This window comes from Eubalaena glacialis, chromosome 11, assembly GCF_028564815.1.
Source record: "Eubalaena glacialis isolate mEubGla1 chromosome 11, mEubGla1.1.hap2.+ XY, whole genome shotgun sequence".
In the NCBI taxonomy this organism is placed as follows: Eukaryota; Metazoa; Chordata; class Mammalia; order Artiodactyla; family Balaenidae; genus Eubalaena; species Eubalaena glacialis.
Window position 1 is genome coordinate 72,358,388 of NC_083726.1, and position 21,077 is coordinate 72,379,464.

The following is a 21,077-nucleotide window of genomic DNA, read 5'->3' on the forward strand; positions in this document are numbered from 1 at the left end:
AGCATTTGAAGAAAGAAAACTGTAGACCCTGACAGTTGTGATATTTGGTGGTTTCATGTGGTAATGTAATTTTCTGTTTAATTGCAGTACTTTTTACGGCACAATGGTACTGTCTTTTTTTGTAAGATGCAAGTTGTGAAATACAGTTAATTGCATACAGTAAAAGTCTGTGATTAAAATATTTATATACCTCATTCTTTAGTGTTGTTAAATGAAAGAATTTTATTTGTTTTTAAGATACTTTCAGTGGAACCCCAAATGACTGGTATGTTCTTTTAAAACATGAAAATTTTTTTCTCTTATTTTATTCTTTTTCACATGTTCCAAATGTTTTATATATATACATATATATTCATTTTTAGACATAGTAAAAACTACAAGTACTAACTGTAATAGGGAAAATATTCTAATTTTTAAGTCAAAATTACTCTTTGGAGGTACTGGTTCTTATGATGATGATCAAATACTTTCTGGATATATTTTAAATAGACTGCAAGAGAGAAAAATCTGACAGAGGATGGGATTTTACCTGAACGGGGCATAGTCATCTTTCTAAATAGTAGGGAGACAGTTAGCATGGAATTTGAGAATGCTAACTCATGGCTGGCATTTGAATCTCTGTTGTAGAACCTAAGTGAGCTTGAGTAAGTCATTCAAGTCATTTCCCATCTATTAAACAGGGATAATGGTAATCATATCTAACTCATAGGGTTGTTGGGAGGATTAAATGTCAATCCATATAAAATTCTTAACAACTACCTGACACATACTCTATGCTCAGTAAATGTGAGCCTTTACTATCTTTATAGGTAAAATCCCATTACAGAAACATAATTTTTTTTGTAACAAAAATTGTTTCCATGCCTTCTTGGATGCCCGAAAGGAATTGTGTTCTGTAGGTTAAACTGAATTTTTTACATCAGATGTTTGCTTTGATCCCAGACCAGCTATCTTTCTATAATTAAAGAACCTGATGGTATGCATTATGAGACAGGAGAAATGAGCTGAGTTGGCTACTTTGATATTTTGTTTTCCTTTCATTAATCACAGTTATCTTTACCTGCCTTCATTTCACCCTACCTCAAATACACTTCCAAACCAGGAAACAGACTCAAATTCCATAAATACACCTAATGTTAAAATATGCAAAAAGATTCAGAGCCTGGGCTTAGGGTATATTTTTAGCTCTGGTTCATCAACTTACCCTATGGTTTTAATAGTGGGTTCTTTTAGCCAAATTCTATACAAAAGGAGCATTTGGATGTTTTTCAGAGTTTATTAGCTTATTTTGATATAAGTAAGAGTGAAGATATAATTTGAGGCATACAAGAATACATATTCTTAAACCTTTTATATTACACAGTAGAAATAGTTGACTTAACTTAAAGGTTTTATTTTTATTAAATGCTTTCCTAAGATTATAGTGATGACTGTAGACAAAGTGAAAACATTAAAAAAGGAAGAAAAACCTTTGCTTTTCTAAGTTGATAACATTTATTACCCTTCTTTTAGAAAGAAGTTCTTATTGCCTGAAAAGAATATAGTTTATTCATATTTTATACATTCATGCTGAGTGGTCTAGAAGTTTTAGTTTCCACTGAAACCCTTATTTTACTTATTTTCTTGGTCTGCCACTTATCTCTTTTCTGGAATCTTTTGAAGACCTGAAGTAGGAACTGGGCCATTGATAGAAATTTCTGTACTGTACTTTGAAAATTAAGTGCAAACAGAAGAGTGAATGTGTGTGTAAGAAGGGTAATCATAAAGTAATACTTCGACTTATTAGCACTGGCTCCCCTCTTCAACCACAGGCACCTTCAGGTGTCTGGAACAACTGAAATGTAGAAAAACTGAAGTGTAGAAAAGTCATCAGCGACAAAAATAGCTGAGTAGAATCAAGAGACAGTGAAGATTGCAGAATACAGGATGTGACTGATCATTTGTGAAAGCAGAAGGAAAAGAACACCCTCCCTGGCTATTGAGAGTGATGAAAAAGAAGCTGCCCTAATAACAAAGGCAAGGAAGGATAGAAATGGGAAAAAATGAGGGAGGAGGAAGGAGAAAAACAAAGCAAAGATAGTAGCAGAAATTAGAAAATGGGGCATTGTGATGTAGTCGATGATAGACAAGAATCGCTCAGAAGGGAGAGAGAACAAATAGAATGTATAGCATCTCGGTCTCTTGAGAAAATTTTTAAAACATGCTATGATAAATCTTTGTAATGACTCAGTCATTAAGTTTTCAGTTGTGTTTAGTAGACTGTTTACTAGAGCAGCAATATGTGTAATCACTATAAAATGATTTTCTTCAAAACCAGTTCATTTTTAGAAGTTGTCATAGAGATTTACCTTAAATTATATGAACACTTTACTTTCCTGAATGCACAGCCCTGCTAGCCCAGATAATTTAAATGTTATGTTTTTAATGTGGCTTTGTATTTAGCCAGTGCAGATAATTCCAGCCTTTGTGGAATGGGCCAATTCTGGAGCATATGAAATGCCACGATAAGACTAGGTACTTATATAGAAAAATCAAGTAGAGCTCTGAAAGCTTTTAGTTCTCTGGGACATGTTTCATGTTCTGAATTGTTTTTCAGTGGTGATTTCTTTCCTCCCCATCAGTAGGAGTTGTAGACTATAGTAGCTATTTTACTGCTGTAATACTTTCAGTATTTTCCTGATCTAGATTTTCTTTATGTCAGTTTTCAATTCAGTGAACATTTGTTGAGTATGTTTTGTGTGCTAGGCACTGGTCTGGGGGTTGGTTGCAAAGAGGACAAAGATGTGGAACTCACATCTTAGAGGAGAGATCTGTAAATATAATGCCATTATTTCAACAATAAAAATACAAGATACAGAAGTAACAGAAGAGGGAGTGCTTGCCACCATGTTTTTTTTCTTTTTCCCTCTTTTTTTTTTTTTCCCCCTGGAAAATTCAGCTTGGCCTGAGTATCCACTGTAAGTCCACAATGGAGACGTTAGGATCTCATCTTGATAGTTGCAGCTGATAATGTTGGGTGTCACCAGTAATTTTAGCCAGCTACCATTTCATTACTCCAGTTTGAATTTTCAAAAGTTAAAGACTTTAAGCCATGTAATGTGAGATTATCATTTTCCTATACTAATTTTTAAAAATTAGTAAACAGCTGAATGAGGTCTCCTGTTGCCTTTTTGTGAGGATATTGAGGAAACATTACATCGCTCAGAATCCAAATGAGAAAATTTATTCAGACCTGTTTCAGGAAAAGCTTTACTTCAACCTGAGAAATCAGTTTGCCTTTTTCTTGTGAACAATGCAAATCATTGATTGTCCTCAGTTTTTGCTTTAGTTGTGGGAAATCTCAGATTAAAATTAGGCATACTTTTAATAATTATGTAGAACTCAGTCATCTGCATATCCATATTCTAACTTGTTATTCTTCATCTAACTACATTTTTCTAGATTACAATTTTTATCTGCGTATGTTTTTCCTTGTGTTCTTATAAAGTTCCTCAAATCTCTTTTGTACATAAGGCTAAATAGTAATACTTCTTAAAAAATCTCAAAAAAACTGCTTTATTTTAGTTGTGAGGATAAACCCCAACGTGAAATTTTCAGTGCAAGGATCCAGTAAAATGGATCCAACTGGAATTCCTGAGGAGTGGAAATAATACACAAGTTTGGCAGGTCTTGAATTACATGCAGGTAAACCTGGATCTGCTGACTTACCTGGAAGTAGGGAATGTGGATGAAAGCTACCATCTCATCCTCATATTTTCATTAAGTTTTATCAAGAGAATTCAGAAACTAAACTGGGTACCAAGATTTACTAATTTAGACTTTGTATGTGTATTATTTTCACTAACCTCTTTTAATTCAGACTAATAGCAACAATGAAATTAGCCTGTTTACTTTTGGAGTCAGCAAGATTGAGAAGAGTTGGTGTACTGTATAAAACCAGTTTGGGAGGAGAAGACTGCTAAAGGACAAAAATGTAGTGAAAGCATTAAAAAGAAAAAGAAAAGTAGGCTGTTTTCAGAATTAAAAAACAGTGATCTGGCCTGAGGTCCAAGAGGTAGCTTTTGGTCTTTAATAAGAGAAAATGTAAAAGCCTATGATGTTTCCAGTATAGGATAAGATAAATAATTTAAGGGACACTTTAACTTAATTAGAAAGAAAAAAAAGAATTTTTTTTACTTTATTAAAAATAAAATATAGAAATGTGAAAAAAAACATTTCAACATATGAAACCTATTAATAATAAAACCTATTATTTGGGGTATCTGGGTCCAGAGACTTATCTGTTACTTAATATTATTATAATCATGACCTTGATTGATGGCAGGTTTTGGTCAACTTGTGCATGTATGTTTTAATTCTAATTTTCCCCATGACTAAATTTCCCTGTAAATCTAGCTTTTAATTTCACTGACAGTATTTTTAAAAAATAACAATAATAGGTTATAATCTATTAATGGGAATGGAAGGTTCCTGAAGATGGAACCAGGGAGAAATGTAAGGATGGTCCATAGGATATTCGTTCTTGCCCTCCCCACTCTGCCCGCTTCATAATCTCTCTCCTCTGTGGATGGAAATACTAGCTGAATTCTAGGATTATTTAGGAGTTAAGGTGTCCCCACTTAGTTTTCCATTGCCACTTTTTTCTAATCTTATGATCTATAGCTGAGTTTTTTGAGCATGAAGAGAATCAGTTTACTCTTTCGTCTTCCCCCTTACCCTACCCTTTTCCCACATTTACTAGTCTGAATGAACACTTAAAATGAAATACTCTTTGCTCCAACTGACAACATACTTTTCCAACTTTTTCCTCCAGCCCAACAAGGTCTCTAGGAAATGGACTGTGAAAAATGAAGAAATTTCACTAGAGGCCAACAAGAGGAGAGAATGATTTTCACTTTTAGTGTGAATTTATGATTCTTTGTGCTCTGCGACTAATCTGATTTGTATTTCTTTTTTTTTTTAATATAAATTTATTTATTTATTTATTTATTTACTTACTTACTTATGGCTGCATTGAGTCTTTGTTGCTGCATGCAGGCTTTCTCTAGTTGCGGCGAGTGGGGGCTACTCTTCGTTGCAGTGCACGGGCTTCTCATTGCGGTGGCTTCTCTTGTTGCAGAGCACAGGCTCTAGGCGCCCGGGCTTCAGTAGTTGTGGCGCAGGGGCTTAGTTGCTCCACAGCATGTGGGATCTTCCCACACCAGGGCTCGAACCCGCGTCCCCTGCGGCAGTTTCTTAACCACTGCGCCACCAGGGAAACCCCGTGATTTGTATTTCTGTGATTGCAAGTTTAATTTGTTTTAATCCCCAAGACCAATCTAAGAGATTTTCATATAACATCTTTTTTTCTTTTTTGCTTTTACTTTTAATTTGCATCACTCAGTTTAGCATTTATTTTTTCACAGTGCGATAGCATGGTATAAGGGAAAAAACAAACACGCTCTTTGGATCCTCAAAGATTTCCATTTGAATTATGGATCTTCATTATTAGCCATGTGGTTAACAAACTTCTCTGAATTTCAGGTTCCTTGTTTGTTAAAAGAATAAAGTATAATTGTTATCAGGATTAAGTTAGATTATGCATAGACCTTTATAAAGTGGAAATTATGTAAAAAAGTCTTTGAACTTTACTATGAAAAGGTATAGAATTTACCTTTTCCCCCATAGGATGTCTTTTTTTTTTTTTTTTTTAAAGAAGTACTAAAAGGTAGAATTGGGAAGGAAATGCTGAACAGGACCTAAATTTACTCTAGAGTGTCTTGGAAAAGACATTAAAAAAACCCAAAAAACTCATTAATTGAATGTCTACCATATATCCAGCATGTACTAGGAGCTATATGAAAAATCAAGATTAGTCTTTTGAATATATGATTGTTGAGATTTGGATTATCCTGAATCCAAGAGTTTTCCAGGTCATGGAGAAGGTCTCTATATAATTTAAACAACTAATGTTGCTACTTTAAAATTTCTTTTTGTCCACCTAAATTTACCTTTTTTGACAGAATGAAGGGAAGATCAATATTGAGTAAAAATTTAGATATAGCCAGCCTGTCACTAGAGAATTAAGAGGGTGGTCTAGAGATGAAAAAATAGACTTAAGAACACATACATACACACAGTAAGTGAAAGAAATGCCTAACCATTATGGAAAAAAATATTTTCAATAATTTACAATTAATTTTAGGAATATCAAAATGTGTGAATCCTGGAAGTGATCAGAAGTATTCACACAGCTCCTTATACTCCAGGATAACCAGTTGGGACAGTGTGTGGGTAATACAAAAATCATTTCTATTTTTGGAATGCCTTACATACTTTTTCAACAGAATTTCCTTTTTAATTACAGGATTAAAAGGAGCCTAAAGGGATGATATGGTCCAGAACCCTGATGTCAAGTAAATGGATGATTGTTCTTCCGGATAGGCTCTTCCCATATATTGTCGCAGAAATGAATACTGCCATTCTAGTATTTTAACCATCTCTGGGTCATTAAATTATTCTTTATTTTCATTACATTTAGTTTGTTGAAAGAGAAACAATTGTAGTTAGCATCTCTTTAAATTAAACGTACTTTGAGTGCTAGCTCTTACTCTAGTTTCTTGGTACCATATCCTTTAGTTTTCTCTCTGAAAATCTATTTTCTGTTCTTATAAATGCTTTTGTTATCCATCTTTGTACCTCATTAAGTTTATCTTTATTTCTCTAAGAATTGTAAGGTGTAGTGAAAGGATTAACTTCATATTGTCGTGGTTTTTACTTGCCTGTCTCCACTTTTGGGGGCAGTACAGAATAGCCCCTTGTCTGGCATGTAGAATATATTCAATAAATGTTTATTGAATGAATAAGTGTATGTTTTCATTCTATTCACAGCTTGATAGCATGCTAGTTTTCATTTTTTGTCAAGTAAGGCAAGAAATTTAATCCTTATAGGGTAAGAAACTGAGGCTTAAATTTGTTTAGTGACTTTCCCATGTTCACAGAGCCAGCACTTATTTGGTGTAGGGATTCCAAATGAAGAACTACCACTAATTATACAGCATTTCCCTATCTTGTTTCTCATGGCCAAACTCTTCAAAGCACCAACTGCAATTTGAACAGTTTAACAGCATGATTTTTCTCCATGAAGAGAGAGAGAGAGAGTGTGTGTGTGTGTGTGTGTGTGTGTGTGTGTGTGTGTGTGTGTGTGTGTGTTTAAAGCCTTTCCCTCACTTTTTGGCACTGTAGCTGCTTTCGGGCTCCAATCTCAATCTGTCCCAGCCTCCACACTGCAGCCAGAATTTGCTCTCCAAAAGGCAAATGTGATCACGTTATTTCCTAATTTAAAAACCCTTCAATGGTTCACCATTTTACGTTCAAACTCCTTGCCAGATTATGTTCAAACTCCTTGGTGTACTAAATAAGGCATTCCGATATCTGGCCCCTTCAACCTCTAGTCTTATAGCTCATCCTTTCCTCTTTTGCATTCATTTAACTGGTGATAACAAACTTCTCACAGCTCCCTGACCCAAGAGCCTGTTTCACTGATTCCTCAGCCTGGAATTACTTCTCTTACCACACCCTAGACTCTAGGGCCACTTTTGCTACAGTCAAAAGTTCACAAAAAACCAGAAGTAAAACCTATGAGTCACTTACATAGTTATTAGGAAAAGTTTATTGTGTGTACACCCAAAAGACAGCAAACTGGGAGCAGTCAAACCAAAATATGGAATGAGGCTCAGGGGTATATTCTGTGAAGACTGTGAGTGTGTATTCTTTACAGTGGTTAAAATATTATAATTTACTCTTTTCCTTTCTTTTCATTTTTTTTTGCAGTTTAAACTTCAAACGTTGAGTATTCAACTGCTTTTCTTCCTTTTTTTAAAATTATTTTTTATTATATAAGTTTCAAGTGTACAGCATTATAATTCAACACCTATATACTCCGCAAAGTCATCACCACCACAAGTCTAATTATCATCCATCACCATACAGTTGACCCTCTTCACCCATTTAAAAAAATAAAAAAAATTTTATTTGGCTGCTCCGGGTCTTAGTTGTGGCACACGTGATCTTCCTAGTCGTGTGCGGGATCTTTAGTGGCGGCATGCGGGATCCAGTTCTCTGACCAGGGATCCAACCCCGGGCCCCCTGCATTGGGAGTGCAGAGTCTTAGCCACTGGACTAGCAGGTAAGTTCCCACCCCGCTTCACCCATTTTGCCCACCCCTCCTAGACTTTTCTTAAATGAAAGGGAATTGGTTAGTATTTACCTCATACCAATTTTCGGGAACTATTTAAGTTCTGCTTATGATTTTCACAAGCATAAGCAAAAAGTGACCCAGGTCAAGTTATTACCTCTTACCCTGCAAAATAAGCTAAATTAAGCTTTGCTTGTATGACTGACTGGTTTTGTTCGCTCAGGGAATTTTCAAGTCTGGCGTCTGTGTTTCATTTTAACATTATGAAGTGTCTCTTTACCATGCCCGCAGGCAGAACCGATTGCTCCGTTTTGTATGTGTGACCACACCTTTACAGGCTTATATCCTAATGTCTGTATGGTCGTATTGCACTTACTTACAAGTATCCACTGTCCCACCCCCATGCCCCAGCTAGGCGTCTTTGTACCCCAAGGTACTCACACAGTGCTTGGCACATAGTGATGCTTTGTAAATGTTCAATAAATGAATGGAGTGAAAATATGGCTGAGAAAGAGGGAAAAGAAATGGAAAGCTAAAGGCAAAGCTCTTTAGGGAGAATATTAATTGTTTTGGACATGCGAATGGTGAGTTGTGAGGAGGATCAAAAAGGCGTAAAAGGTTGAACTTCAGCCTTATAGGAACTTACCTCGATGGGAGGCAGGATATGCATCCTAAAGGGCATTAAGAGGTAATTAGACATCTGGGTGAAAATGGCTCGTACCGACTGTATTAGAGAATCTTAGAGGCTGGGGAAGTCCCTGCTGAGAAGGATGTAAGTGAAAAATGGCTTAATCAAGTGCCGTCTAAGTGCAAGGGGTTTTTCGTGCGTTAAGCAATTTAATCTTTACAAGCACCCTATGATGAGGATGTCATCTCCATTTTAGAGACGAAGAAACACGCTCAGAGAATTTAGCGCTTTCAGCGTCCCAAACTACCACGTGGAAGAACCATCATTTAAATTTGGGTCGGCTGCCTCCAATGCCCCGCTCATTTCGCCACGCCTCTCCCCCGCAGTTGGGAGCCACAGGGCTCGAGAGTCGCCCTCCCGGGGTCGCCGGTGGCCGAAGACCCTGCGCGAGCCGCGTCCCGCGGGCCCCAGCCCACCCGGCGCGCCCTGCCCCCCCTCGCGCTCAGTGCGCCGGCGCGTCCGGCCGCCCACCCTCTGGGGAGAGGCCCGCGGCGGAGGCGGGGCCGGGGCTCCGGGGCGGGGTGTCCGCGCGCTCTCGAAGGTGGTGCGCGGAGAGCGAAGGGAGGCAGGGAGGAAGGGGGGCGGGCGCGAGGCCGTGGCGGAGGAGGAACTTGTTGCGCCGGCGGCTGCGTGGTGTCGCTCGCTCCCTCCGCTCCAGTTCGCCCAGGCGGGCGCGGCGGCGACGGCAGCGGCGGCGCGGGGACGGCGCGATGCGGCGCTACCTGCGCGTCGTGGTGCTGTGCCTGGCCTGTGGCTTCTGCTCGCTCCTCTACGCCTTCAGCCAGCTCGCCGTGTCCCTGGAGGAAGGAGCGGGCGGCGGTGGCGGGAAGCCGCAGGCCGCAGCGGCTTCCTGGCTCGCGGGCGGCGGACGCGGCGCCGGGAGAGGGGCGGGCAGCGCGGGCCCCGCGGCGCATCCCGGCCGGTCTGACAGGTACGGGCCGTTCCCTGTCGGGGGCCGGGGCGGGGGGCGCGGGGGCGCGGGTTTCCGCCCGGCCCGGGCTGCCTGCGGGTCAGCCCCGCGCCTCCCACCACCAGGCCCGCGTCTCCCGCTTCTTTGCCGCAGACTCTGGTCCCCTTTGCTCGTTTCCCTCCTTCTCCTCACCCTGGGGGTGAGCCCAGCGCTGCTCCAGCCCGAGAACACCCCATGCGTTTTGTGTTTGTCTTCTGACCCATTCCTTAGGCACTATTCAGAGCAGTTAGAAATTAATTTTCAACTCTTAGTTGACAGTTGCATTTTCTTTTTCCTTTTTTCTTAGAATTCGTTGAAAATAAGAGGGTCCTACCAAAGCCTTCTTGCTGTCTGGCTAGTGGGAATTCCCTCTTGTTTCCATGGCGTTCAAGTTGAGATATTTAAACATCGGGCTGGCGCCCTAGTTCAGTTTTTTACCCCCTCCTGAATGGGACAGCTAAATTTCCTGTTAACGCTTAAAATTTTCATTATTTGCCGGTTAGTTAAATTTAGATAGAGCATTTCTGCGGATTGTGAATTTTTCTTTAGGAAACGATCGGTCTGTTGTGAAACTTACAGCAAGTTAAGAAAAATAAGCGATACCTAACATGCTCACGTCTTTTGTGAGTTGGGATAGAGGTGTTTCTCTTTAAAAATCGGAATTTAAAAAAGCATAATGACTTAAGTGGATTTACACAGATCACTGTCAGAGTTGGAATCAACATGAGATTTAAATGGAAAAAGCAACGCATTACGAATGCTTAACAAAATCTGAGCGTTTCCACTTCCTTGAAAAAGAGGCTCCTCTGTTTGTGGGCACCTCTCTTACTCCGTGTGCTCCCTTAGTAAGAGGCAAAGGCTGCTTTGATATGAAAAACTTCCTACGGGTTGGTAGGAGGAGGGAGCGCAGGTCAGCTGTAGGCTGTTAACGTTCTTCTGAGAGTTGATGGCCATTCCCAAAATGAAAGGGGACGTTTGGGCAGAGGAGCAGCATGGAAAAGCTGGATTGTCCTGTTTTCACCCTGTGATTTGATTACAGTCAGGACTCTGTTCATAAAAGCAGAACTACTTTCCAGAGCCAGGTTTGTCAACGCTATTATCTGTTCTGGGAGAGGCCGTGACTGAAGACCTGGATGAGCTCATGAAAAGCTAATGGTGGTCTGTTATGTTCCAGTGAAGCATTTAAAGTTATGGGGAAGAAACTGTTTTTGCATTGGGTAGAATTGTCAGGAAGCAACATTTTTATCAAAACATTGAATGAAAGTGGACTATGATATTAGCATTTCAATCTGATAGCGTAACATTCATTTTTAGTGCCTTGTCTGAGATACTTAATATTTTGTGACAAATTTTTATAAATTGTATCTGCTTGGCTAGCTAATTTTAACAAAATTACATTATTTGAAATTCAGAAAATAAGTGCTTCAGCTTTAATGAATATTTTATAGAGCCATTACTGAAATCTGAAGTTTGATGTGTCAGAGTCGAGTCAGCTAAAAAGCTGTCTATTACAGGTCCTCTGGGCAACATAACTCCTCATTTTAAATGAGGCACACATTTGAGTTAAAACTGAAGGTGTATCATTCTTTGTAAAGAAGTGTGGGCAGAGGAGCAACCTGGAAAAGCTGGATTGTTTGTAGCCTATGATTTGATTAAGGTCAGAAGAATTCCTAAGACATCAGGACTCTTCATTTTAAATATTATCATTTATAACATCTTTTTAGATTTCTCATGGAGTTCAGTCAACTTTTTTGGCTACCATGGGATATGGAGTAGGTATTCTTAACCTCTTTTCCTATGTATAAATAGTTTGGCGGAGGTGCAGAGGGCATCAGTACCAGCATTAGAAACTGTGTATCCTTTGCTCTGCAAGTGCTCTTTCTATAAAGCTGCTGTGATAAGAACCTAGTCTAGATAGTGTTACATCAGTGGAAAATGGGGCTATGAGGCAAGCAACATCTTCCTTTTTTTGGTAGGACTTGATTATCATTGCATTTTTACTTTTTTTAAAGCAGTCTTACCTCAAAGATTAAAACGATTATTTCTCTCTCTCATTTGAAACATGGGATTATGGTTATACCCAGTAGGTTCCAGTGGTCAAACCTTATAGAAAATATTCATTGCACAGAATTCCACGACAACAAAATACTTGGAAATGTCCTTGCACGTTCTCAAAGTAAAAACTAGAAAATGATGGAAACAATTTTTCAGTGAAATTTATTATTAATGAGTTCATTTTGTTTGAATCCATTATTTTGGTATTTAGAAAATGGGTAGATCTTAGTGTCAGACAAACCTGTGGTCTCCTTCTGGCCCTGTTTCCTGTGAAAACTTGACCACCTCTCTGCTTCACTTTTCTTACCTGTAAAATGTAGTTTGTATTTATCTTAATTAATTTATAGTAATCAGAATTCTTAGTTGTCAGTCACCAAAGTCCATTAAAACTGACTTCAGCAAAACAGATATTTATAGGCTTTTATGGGTTGCTGGAAGGAACAGGATTGAAGGAAGAATTCCCCGGGCAGTTCCAGGGACCTCAAGGACCGGAGACTCTTTCACTTCTGCTCTAGACAGGCTTTGTTCCTGGGGTCTTTCCGCTTCTTGTAGTGTTTCATCTCTAATCTCAAGTAGAAAATTCTAGAAAAAGGCTCTCATTGGACTTGCATCACACGCCCATCCTTGGACCAGCCAATGTTGCCTGGGATGGGGGCCTCTGGTTCTCTGGGCTGTGTCCCTCGCACATCCATACTGCAGACAGAATCCCATGAGCGGCGCTGGAGAGGAGTGCTGCCTCCGTGGAGAGGGATGCTCTGGAGGTAGTGGCTCTTCCACACAGAGGGACTCTCTGAAGGTGCTCAGTATGGACAGACTGTATTTAAGGTATTCAATCTAAAGCACTTATCTAAAGCACTGACCAGATGTCAGTACTTCAGAAGGAGTTAAACCATTCTGTGGCTTTAGATACTCTGGGTGATTAAATTCTCACATTTCACTGATGACAGCGATTATCAAGATTTCATCCCATTGAGGCTGTACAGCATATCGGTAGTAGGGAATCAAGAAACTACTAGGCATTTCAGTGATACCATTTCTGGACCCGTCATACCCTTAGTGTGAATGACTGTTAACTGGGAGGTAGTCACTTTACTTTCCTTTTCAGATCTGGTCAGGCCATCAAGTTATGGTTTCTGCTGGGTCCCAGGAACACTAACTAGTAGGATATACTGAAAATGTAGAGTGGGAAGAGTCAGGGCTTTGGAAACAGACTTCAGCTTTGCCACTCACTGGCTGTGTTAACCTTGAACACATTTCCTCATCAGTTACACAGAGGTAAGAGTATCTGTGATAATTGGGTTGTTTGTGGGAATTGAAAAAAATAGCTTGTGTAGATTATTTGGTATGGTGCCTGGCACAATAAAATTATAGCTAATTCAGTGATGGTTTTGATCATTTAAATTTTAAATGTTTTTTTTTTTTTTTTTCAGTTTCTGACCTCTGGGAAAAATGTCCTCAGGCCCCAGTCCAGACCTGCTAAACCAGAGTCCCTGGGAGTGGGGCTTGGGAATCTATATTTTAGATATGTGCTCCAGGTTGTTGTTATAAAGCCAAAGGTTGAGAACCATTGATTTAACTGAGAACGATTTGACCACTATTTTTGCGCTATTGTTTTTTGGGGGAGAAATTTTTTCCCTCTTCCCTGCAGTTATTTTTGAAGAAGAGAGGAGTTAGGCAGTGAACAGTGAAGAAGGCTGAATTATTTGCTAAAGCCACCTTAATCTCTGCTTCGTTGATGCAGAGACATCTTAGATAAAAACCAGTACTTTGCACCTTGTATTTCAGTTCACTGAAGATCATACTTCACATAGCTGTAAAGTGCTTAGCACAAACCTGACTAGTAAATTAATTAATTAATATTGTTCTGTGCTTTTGAATGGGAAAGTGGTTAGGTTAATGAGAAAATAATGTGTACTTTTGACTTAGAAATCCTATTTTAAAACATTAAGATTATTATCTGTGTGTCATACCTGTTGGAAATACTTCCCCCCAACATGTTGACTTAAATTTTTTTTTTTCATTTAAATCTTTAATTCAGTTTTTTTTTTTTTTGAGAGAGAGTTTAGGCTGTACGGTGTGATGCTAACTTATTTTTGAAATGGTTAGATAATTGTTCATTGCCATATGTATATAAGCAGTTCTTTTCCCACTTCTTGAATATTCATGAAACTAGATACTTATGAAAAAGAAGACCTGACTTAGATGTCTGAAGACAAGTTTTAGTTGAAAATGAGTTGTGCAGGCACTGATCTTTAAATAATGGTGGTCAGAACCATGGGAATGGTCTCCTTTAACATGGCTGTGAGCACCTTTATTTCTCTTGCAGTCACAGTGCAAGTATCTGTGCCTTTAAGGTGCATCTTTGGTGAGGCACCTCATTCAGACTTCCACATTCTTATGCTGGATATGCCTAGACTTATCACTGACTCTCCACGATGCACATGGTTTTCACTAAAGCCTCATGGCTATCATGGACATTTAGAAGTGAAAAAAACCTTTTCCAGTTTGATTTAAAAGTATGAAAGACCTTCTGCTATTGCATTTAAGTAAACTTTAAGTTTGAGGACTATTATTGTGGAGAGTGTTACTGTTAAATACTCTGTTTAATCCAGAGCATGATGTCTCAATTTTTTTTTTTTTAATTTTTGAATTTTATCTTATTTACTTTTTTATACAGTAGGTTCTTATTAGTCATCAGTTTTATACACATCAGTGTATACATGTCAATCCCAATCGCCCAATTCATCACACCACCATCCCCACCCCCCCCCGCGGCTTTCCCCCCTTGGTGTCCATACGTTTGTTCTCTACAACTGTGTCTCAACTTCTGCCCTGCAAACCGGTTCATCTGTACCATTTTTCTAGGTTCCACATACATGCGTTAATATACGATATTTGTTTTTCTCTTTCTGACTTACTTCACTCTATATGACAGTCTCTAGATCCATCCACGTCTCAACAAATGACCCAATTTCGTTTCTTCTTATGGCTGAGTAATATTCCATTGTATATATGTACCACATCTTCTTTATCCATTCATCTGTCGATGGGCATTTAGGTTGCTTCCATGACCTGGCTATTGTAAATACTGCTGCAATGAACATTGGGGTGCATGTGTCTTTTTGAATTATGGTTTTCTCTGGGTATATGCCCAGTAGTGGGATTGCTGGATCATATGGTAATTCTATTTTTAGTTTTTTAAGGAACCGCCATACTGTTCTCCATAGTGGCTGTATCAATTTACATTCCCACCAACAGTGCAAGGGGGTTCCCTTTTCCCCACACCCTCTCCAGCATTTGTTGTTTGTAGATTTTCTGATGATGCCCATTCTAACTGGTGTGAGGTGGTACCTCATTGTAGTTTTGATTTGCATTTCTCTAATAATTAGTGATGTTGAGCAGCTTTTCATGTGCTTCTTGGCCATCTGTATGTCTTTGGTCTTCTGCCCATTTTTGGATTGGGTTGTTTGTTTCTTTAATATTGAGCTGCATGAGCTGTTTATATATTTTGGAAATTAATCCTTTGTCCGTTGATTCGTTTGTAAATATTTTCTCCCATTCTGAGGGTTGTCTTTTCATCTTGTTTATGATTTCCTTTGCTGTGCAAAAGCTTTGAAGTTTCATTAGGTCCCATTTGTTTATTTTTGTTTTTATTTCCATTACTCTAGGAGGTGGATCAAAAGAGATCTTGCTGTGATTTATGTCAGAGTGTTCTTCCTATGTTTTCCTCTAAGAGTGTTATAGTGCCTGATCTTACATTTAGGTCTCTAATCCATTTTTAGTTTATTTTTGTGTATGGTGTTAGGGAGTGTTCTAATTTCATTCTTTTACGTGTAGCTGTCCAGTTTTCCCAGCACCACTTGTTGAAGAGACTGTCTTTGCTCCATTGTATATCCTTGCCTCCTTTGTCATAGATTAGTTGACCATAGGTACATGGGTTTATCTCTGGGCTTTCTATCCTGTTCCATTGATCTATATTTCTGTTTTTGGGCCAGTACCATATTGTCTTGATTACTGTAGCTTTGTAGTATAGTCTGAAGTCAGGAAGTCTGATTCCTCCAGCTCCGTTTTTTTCCCTCAAGACTGCTTTGACTATTCGGGGTCTTTTGTGTCTCCATACACATTTTAAGATTTTTTGTTCTAGTTCCGTAAAAAATGCCATTGGTAATTTGATAGGGATTGCATTGCGTCCGTAGATTGCTTCGGGTAGTATAGTCATTTTCACAATATTGATTCTTCCAATCCAAGAACATGGTATACCTCTCCATCTGTTGGTATCATCTTTAATTTCTTTCATCAGTGTCTTATAGTTTTCTGCATACAGGTCTTTTGTCTCCGTAGGTAGGTTTATTCCTAGATATTTTATTCTTTTTGTTGCAATGGTAAATGGGAGTGTTTCCTTAATTTCTCTTTCAGATTTTTCATCATTAGTGTATAGGAATGCAAGAGATTTCTGTGCATTAATTTTGTATCCTGCAACTTTACCAAATTCATTGATTAGCTCTAGTAGTCTTCTGGTGGCATCTTTAGGATTTTCTATGTATAGTATCATGTCATCTGCAAACAGTGACAGTTTTACTTCTCTTTTCCAATTTGTATTCCTTTTACTTCTTTTTCTTCTCTGATTGCCATGGCTAGGCCTTCCAAAACTATGTTGAATAATAGTGGCGAGAGTGGACATCCTTGTCTTCTTCCTGATTTTAGAGGAAATCCTCTCAGTTTTTCACCATTGAGAATGATGTTTGCTGTGAGTTTGTCATATATGGCCTTTATTATGTTGAGGTAGTTTACTTCTATGCCCACTTTCTGGAGAGTGTTTATCATAAATAGGTGTTGAATTTTGTCAAAAGCTTTTTCTGTTGAGAAATCTATTGAGATTATCATATGGTTTTTATCCTTCAATTTGTTAATGTGGTGTATCACACTGATTGATTTGCATATATTGAAGAATCCTTGCATCCCTGGGATAAAATCCCACTTGATCATGGTGTATGATCCTTTTAATGTGTTGTTGCATTCTGTTTGCTAGTATTTTGTTGAGGATTTTTGCATCTATATTCATCAGTGATATTGGTCTGTAATTTTCTTTTTTTGTAGTACCTTTGTCTGGTTTTGGTATCAGGGTGATGATGGCTTCATAGAATGAGTTTGGGAGTGTTCCTTCCTCTGCAATTTTTTGGAAGAGTTTGAGAAGGATGGGTGTTAACTCTTCTCTAAATGTTTGATAGAATTCACCTGTGAAGCCATCTGGTCCTGGACTTTTGTTTGTTGGAAGATTTTTAACCACAGTTTCAATTTCATTACTTGTGATTGGTCTGTTCATATTTTCTATTTCTTCCTGGTTCAATCTGGGAAGGTTATACCTTTCTAAGAATTTGTCCATTTCTTCCAGGTTGTCCATTTTATTGGCATAGATTTGCTTGTAGTAGTCTCTTAGGATGCTTTGTATTTCTGCGGTGTCTGTCGTAACTTCTCCTTTTTCATTTCTAATTTTATTGATTTGAGTCCTCTCCCTCTTTTTCTTGATGAGTCTGGCTAATGGTTTATCAATTTTGTTTATCTTCTCAAAGAGCCAGCTTTTAGTTTTATTGATCTTTGCTATTGTTTTCTTTGTTTCTATTTCATTTATTTCTGCTCTGATCTTTATGATTTCTTTCCTTCTACTAACTTTGGGTTTTGTTTGTTCTTCTTTCTCTAGTTCCTTTAGGTGTAAGTTTAGATTGTTTATTTGAGATTTTTCTTGTTTCTTGAGGTAGGCTTGTATAGCTATAAACTTCCCTCTTAGAACTGCTTTTGCTGCATCCCATAGGTTTTGGATCATCGTGTTTTCATTGTCATTTGTCTCTAGGTATTTTTTGATTTCCTCCTTGATTTCTTCAGTGATCTCTTGGTTATTTAGTAACGTATTGTTTAGCCTCCATGTGTTTGTGTTTTTTACGTTTTTTTCCCTGTAATTCATTTCTAATCTCATAGCATTGTGGTCAGAAAAGATGCTTGATATGATTCCAATTTTCTTAAATTTACTGAGGCTTGATTTGTGACCCAAGATGTGATCTGTCCTGGAGAATGTTCCGTGCGCACTTGAGAAGAAAGTGTAATCTGCTGTTTTTGGATGGAATGTCCTATAAATATCAATTAAATCTATTTGGTCTATTGTGTCATTTAAAGCTTCTGTTGCCTTATATATTTTCATTTTGGATGATGTGTCCATTGGTGTAAGTGAGGTGTTAAAGTCCCCCACTATTATTGTGTTACTGTCGATTTCCTCTTTTATAGCTGTTAGCAGTTGCCTTATGTATTGAGGTGCTCCTGTGTTGGGTGCATATATATTTATAATTGTTATATCTTCTTCTTGGATTGATCCCTTGATCATTATGTAGTGTCCTTCCTTGTCTCTTGTAACATTCTTTATTTTAAAGTCTATTTTATCTGATATGAGTATAGCTACTCCAGCTTTCTTTTGATTTCCATTTGCATGGAGTATCTTTCTCCATCCCCTCACTTTCAGTCTGTATGTGTCCCTAGGTCTGAAATGGGTCTCTTGTAGACAGCATATATATGGGTCTTGTTTTTGTATCCATTCAGCAAGCCTGTGTCTTTTGGTTGGAACATTTAATCCATTCACGTTTAAGGAAATTATCGATATGTATGTTCCTATGACCATTTTCTTAATTGTTTTGGGTTTGTTTTTGTAAGTCCTTTTCTTCTCTTGTGTTTCCCACTTAGAGAAGTTCCTTTAGCATTTGTTGTAGAGCTGGTTTGGTGGTGGTGAATTCTCTTAGCTTTTGCTTGTCTGTAAAGCTTTTGATTTCTCCATCAAATCTGAATGAGATCCTTGCCGGGTAGAGTACTCTTGGTTGTAGGTTCTTCCCTTTCATCACTTTAAGTATATCATGCCACTCCCTTCTGGCTTGTAGGGTTTCTGCTGAGAAATCAGCTGTTAACCTTATGGGAGTTCCCTTGTATGTTGTCGTTTTTCCCTTGCTGCTTTCAGTAATTTTTCTTTGTCTTTAATTTTTGCCAATTTGATTACTATGTGTCTCGGCATGTTACTCCTTGGGTTTATCCTGTGTGGGACTCTCTGCGCTTCCTGGACTTGGGTGGCTATTTCCTTTCCCATGTTAGGGAAGTTTTCAACTATAATCTCTTCAAATATTTTCTCTGGTCCTTTCTCTCTCTCTTCTCCTTCTGGGACCCCTATAATGCGAATGTTGTTGCGTTTAATGTTGTCCCAGAGGTCTCTTAGGCTGTCTTCATTTCTTTTCATTCTTTTTTCTTTCGTCTGTTCCGCAGCAGTGAATTCCACCATTCTGTCTTCCAGGTCACTTATCTGTTCTTCTGCCTCAGTTATTCTGCTATTGATTCTTTCTAGTGTAGTTTTCATTTCAGTTATTGTATTGTTCATCTCTGTTTGTTTGTTCTTTATTTCTTCTAGGTCTTTGTTAAACATTTCTTGCATCTTCTCAATCTTTGCCTCCATTCTTTTTCCGAGGTCCTGGATCATCTTCACTATTATTATTCTGAATTCTTTTTCTGGAGGGTTGCCTATCTCCACTTCATTTAGTTGTTTTTCTGGGGTTTTATCTTGTTCCTTCATCTGGTCTATCTTTCTGTGAATGTGGTTTTTGTTCCACAGGCTGCAGGATTCTAGTTCTTCTTGCTTCTGATGTCTCAATTTTTAAAACATTTTTCAGGTACTGAAATTTGGGGAAATTTAATTTGTGATTCATTTTTTTTTTTTAACTTTTGAAATAAATATAAGTTCACAGGAAGCTTCATAGACACCCCATTTATTCTTCACTCAGTTTTTCCCCACTAGTAACATTTTACATGAGCTTAGTGTAATACCACTGTATCTGGAATATATGTGTATCAACATAGTGGAATATTAGAACCCCAGAAATTGACATTGTACAGCCCGTAGACCATCTTCAGACATCACCAGTTTTACCTGCACTCATGTGTATGTGCAGTTTTATGCTGTTGTATCACATAAGTAAAATTCGTGTCATCACCCCCGCAGTCAGGATACAGACTGTTTTATTACCACGGAGATCCCTGTGCTATCCCTTGATCAGTTTGCTTGTAGACAAGCCACCTAGAGCTAGAAACATTAAGCCATATGAAACGGGGGGATGAGTCATGGTAAAGTTTTATTTCAGTTTGATCCACAATGGAAAAACTTTGCATTTATGGACTTCACTGATTCTGGATGTCATTGTTTACTGAAGACATACCCATTTAGCTCAGCTACAGTTTTGCCCCATTAAAATTATTTAATAGGGTTACGTCTTTGAATTTTGTATGTCTAATGTTCCATTTTCAATAGTCTTAAGGAATAAAAGCAAAAGCAACTAATAATCAGAACTTGGATAAGTACCTTTACTTTTCCAATATTTTTAAACTTTTTTTTTTCTGGCCTGAAAATACAAGTACTGTCTGTCTCACATTAGTTGCTTTTCCTCATTTATTGCTTGTAGTGATAGTTATTGGTACATAATGAGTTCTCAGTATGAGTTTCTACTCTCTATCTTAATCTTTAAAACCAAGTTTTCATAAGTAAAAGAATGTAAATTTGGGAGATAAGAAACCGTGAATAAATTATGCCCCCTCTTGCTAGCAGCAGCTCAGTGTTTTATTTTATTTTATTTTTTTAATGGTAAGGAGGATGTATACTCGCTAGTGCATATGTTTTATATTTCCATTAAAGAAAGACAGAAAGAAAACATTCTTTCTGTAAACTGTGTTTTCTGACATTGAGTTATGGTCAAGAAACTTACCTAAAACTTGACATTTTTTTGCCTGTAATTTCATCTGCATTAATCAGTTTACAGTGATTACATGATCCAGCCATTCCTCTCGTAGGGGTGTGCGCGTGCGTGTGTGTGTATATATATACTCAAGAGAATTGAAAACATATGTTCACATTAAAATTTTACATGGATGTTCATAAAAGCATTATTTATAATAGCCAAAAAGTATTAACCCAAATGTTCATTAACTCATGAATGGATAAAGAAAATGTGGTATATCCATCCATTCATAAAAGGGAATATTATTTGGCCATAAAAAGGAATGAAATGTGCTGATAAATGCTACAGTGGGTGAACCTTGAAAATACACTAAGTGAAAAATGTCTGACTCAAAAGGCCACATATTATATGCTTCCATTTATCTATGGAGACCGAAAATAGACGCGCGATTGCTGA

General features: G+C 38.0%; 1 protein-coding gene across 3 annotated transcripts in view; it reads left to right on the plus strand.

Moving 5' to 3' along the window:
* Positions 1–9,473: 9,473 nt before the first annotated feature.
* GXYLT1 (glucoside xylosyltransferase 1) overlaps positions 9,474–21,077 on the plus strand; it is a 55,364-nt gene continuing 43,760 nt past the window's right edge. For all 3 annotated transcript variants that reach the window (XM_061205272.1, XM_061205271.1, XM_061205273.1), the window contains exon 1: positions 9,474–9,795. In XM_061205272.1, the coding sequence (XP_061061255.1) occupies positions 9,575–9,795 (221 nt within the window). In that variant the 5' untranslated portion in view covers positions 9,474–9,574. The remainder of the gene's footprint in view (positions 9,796–21,077) is intronic.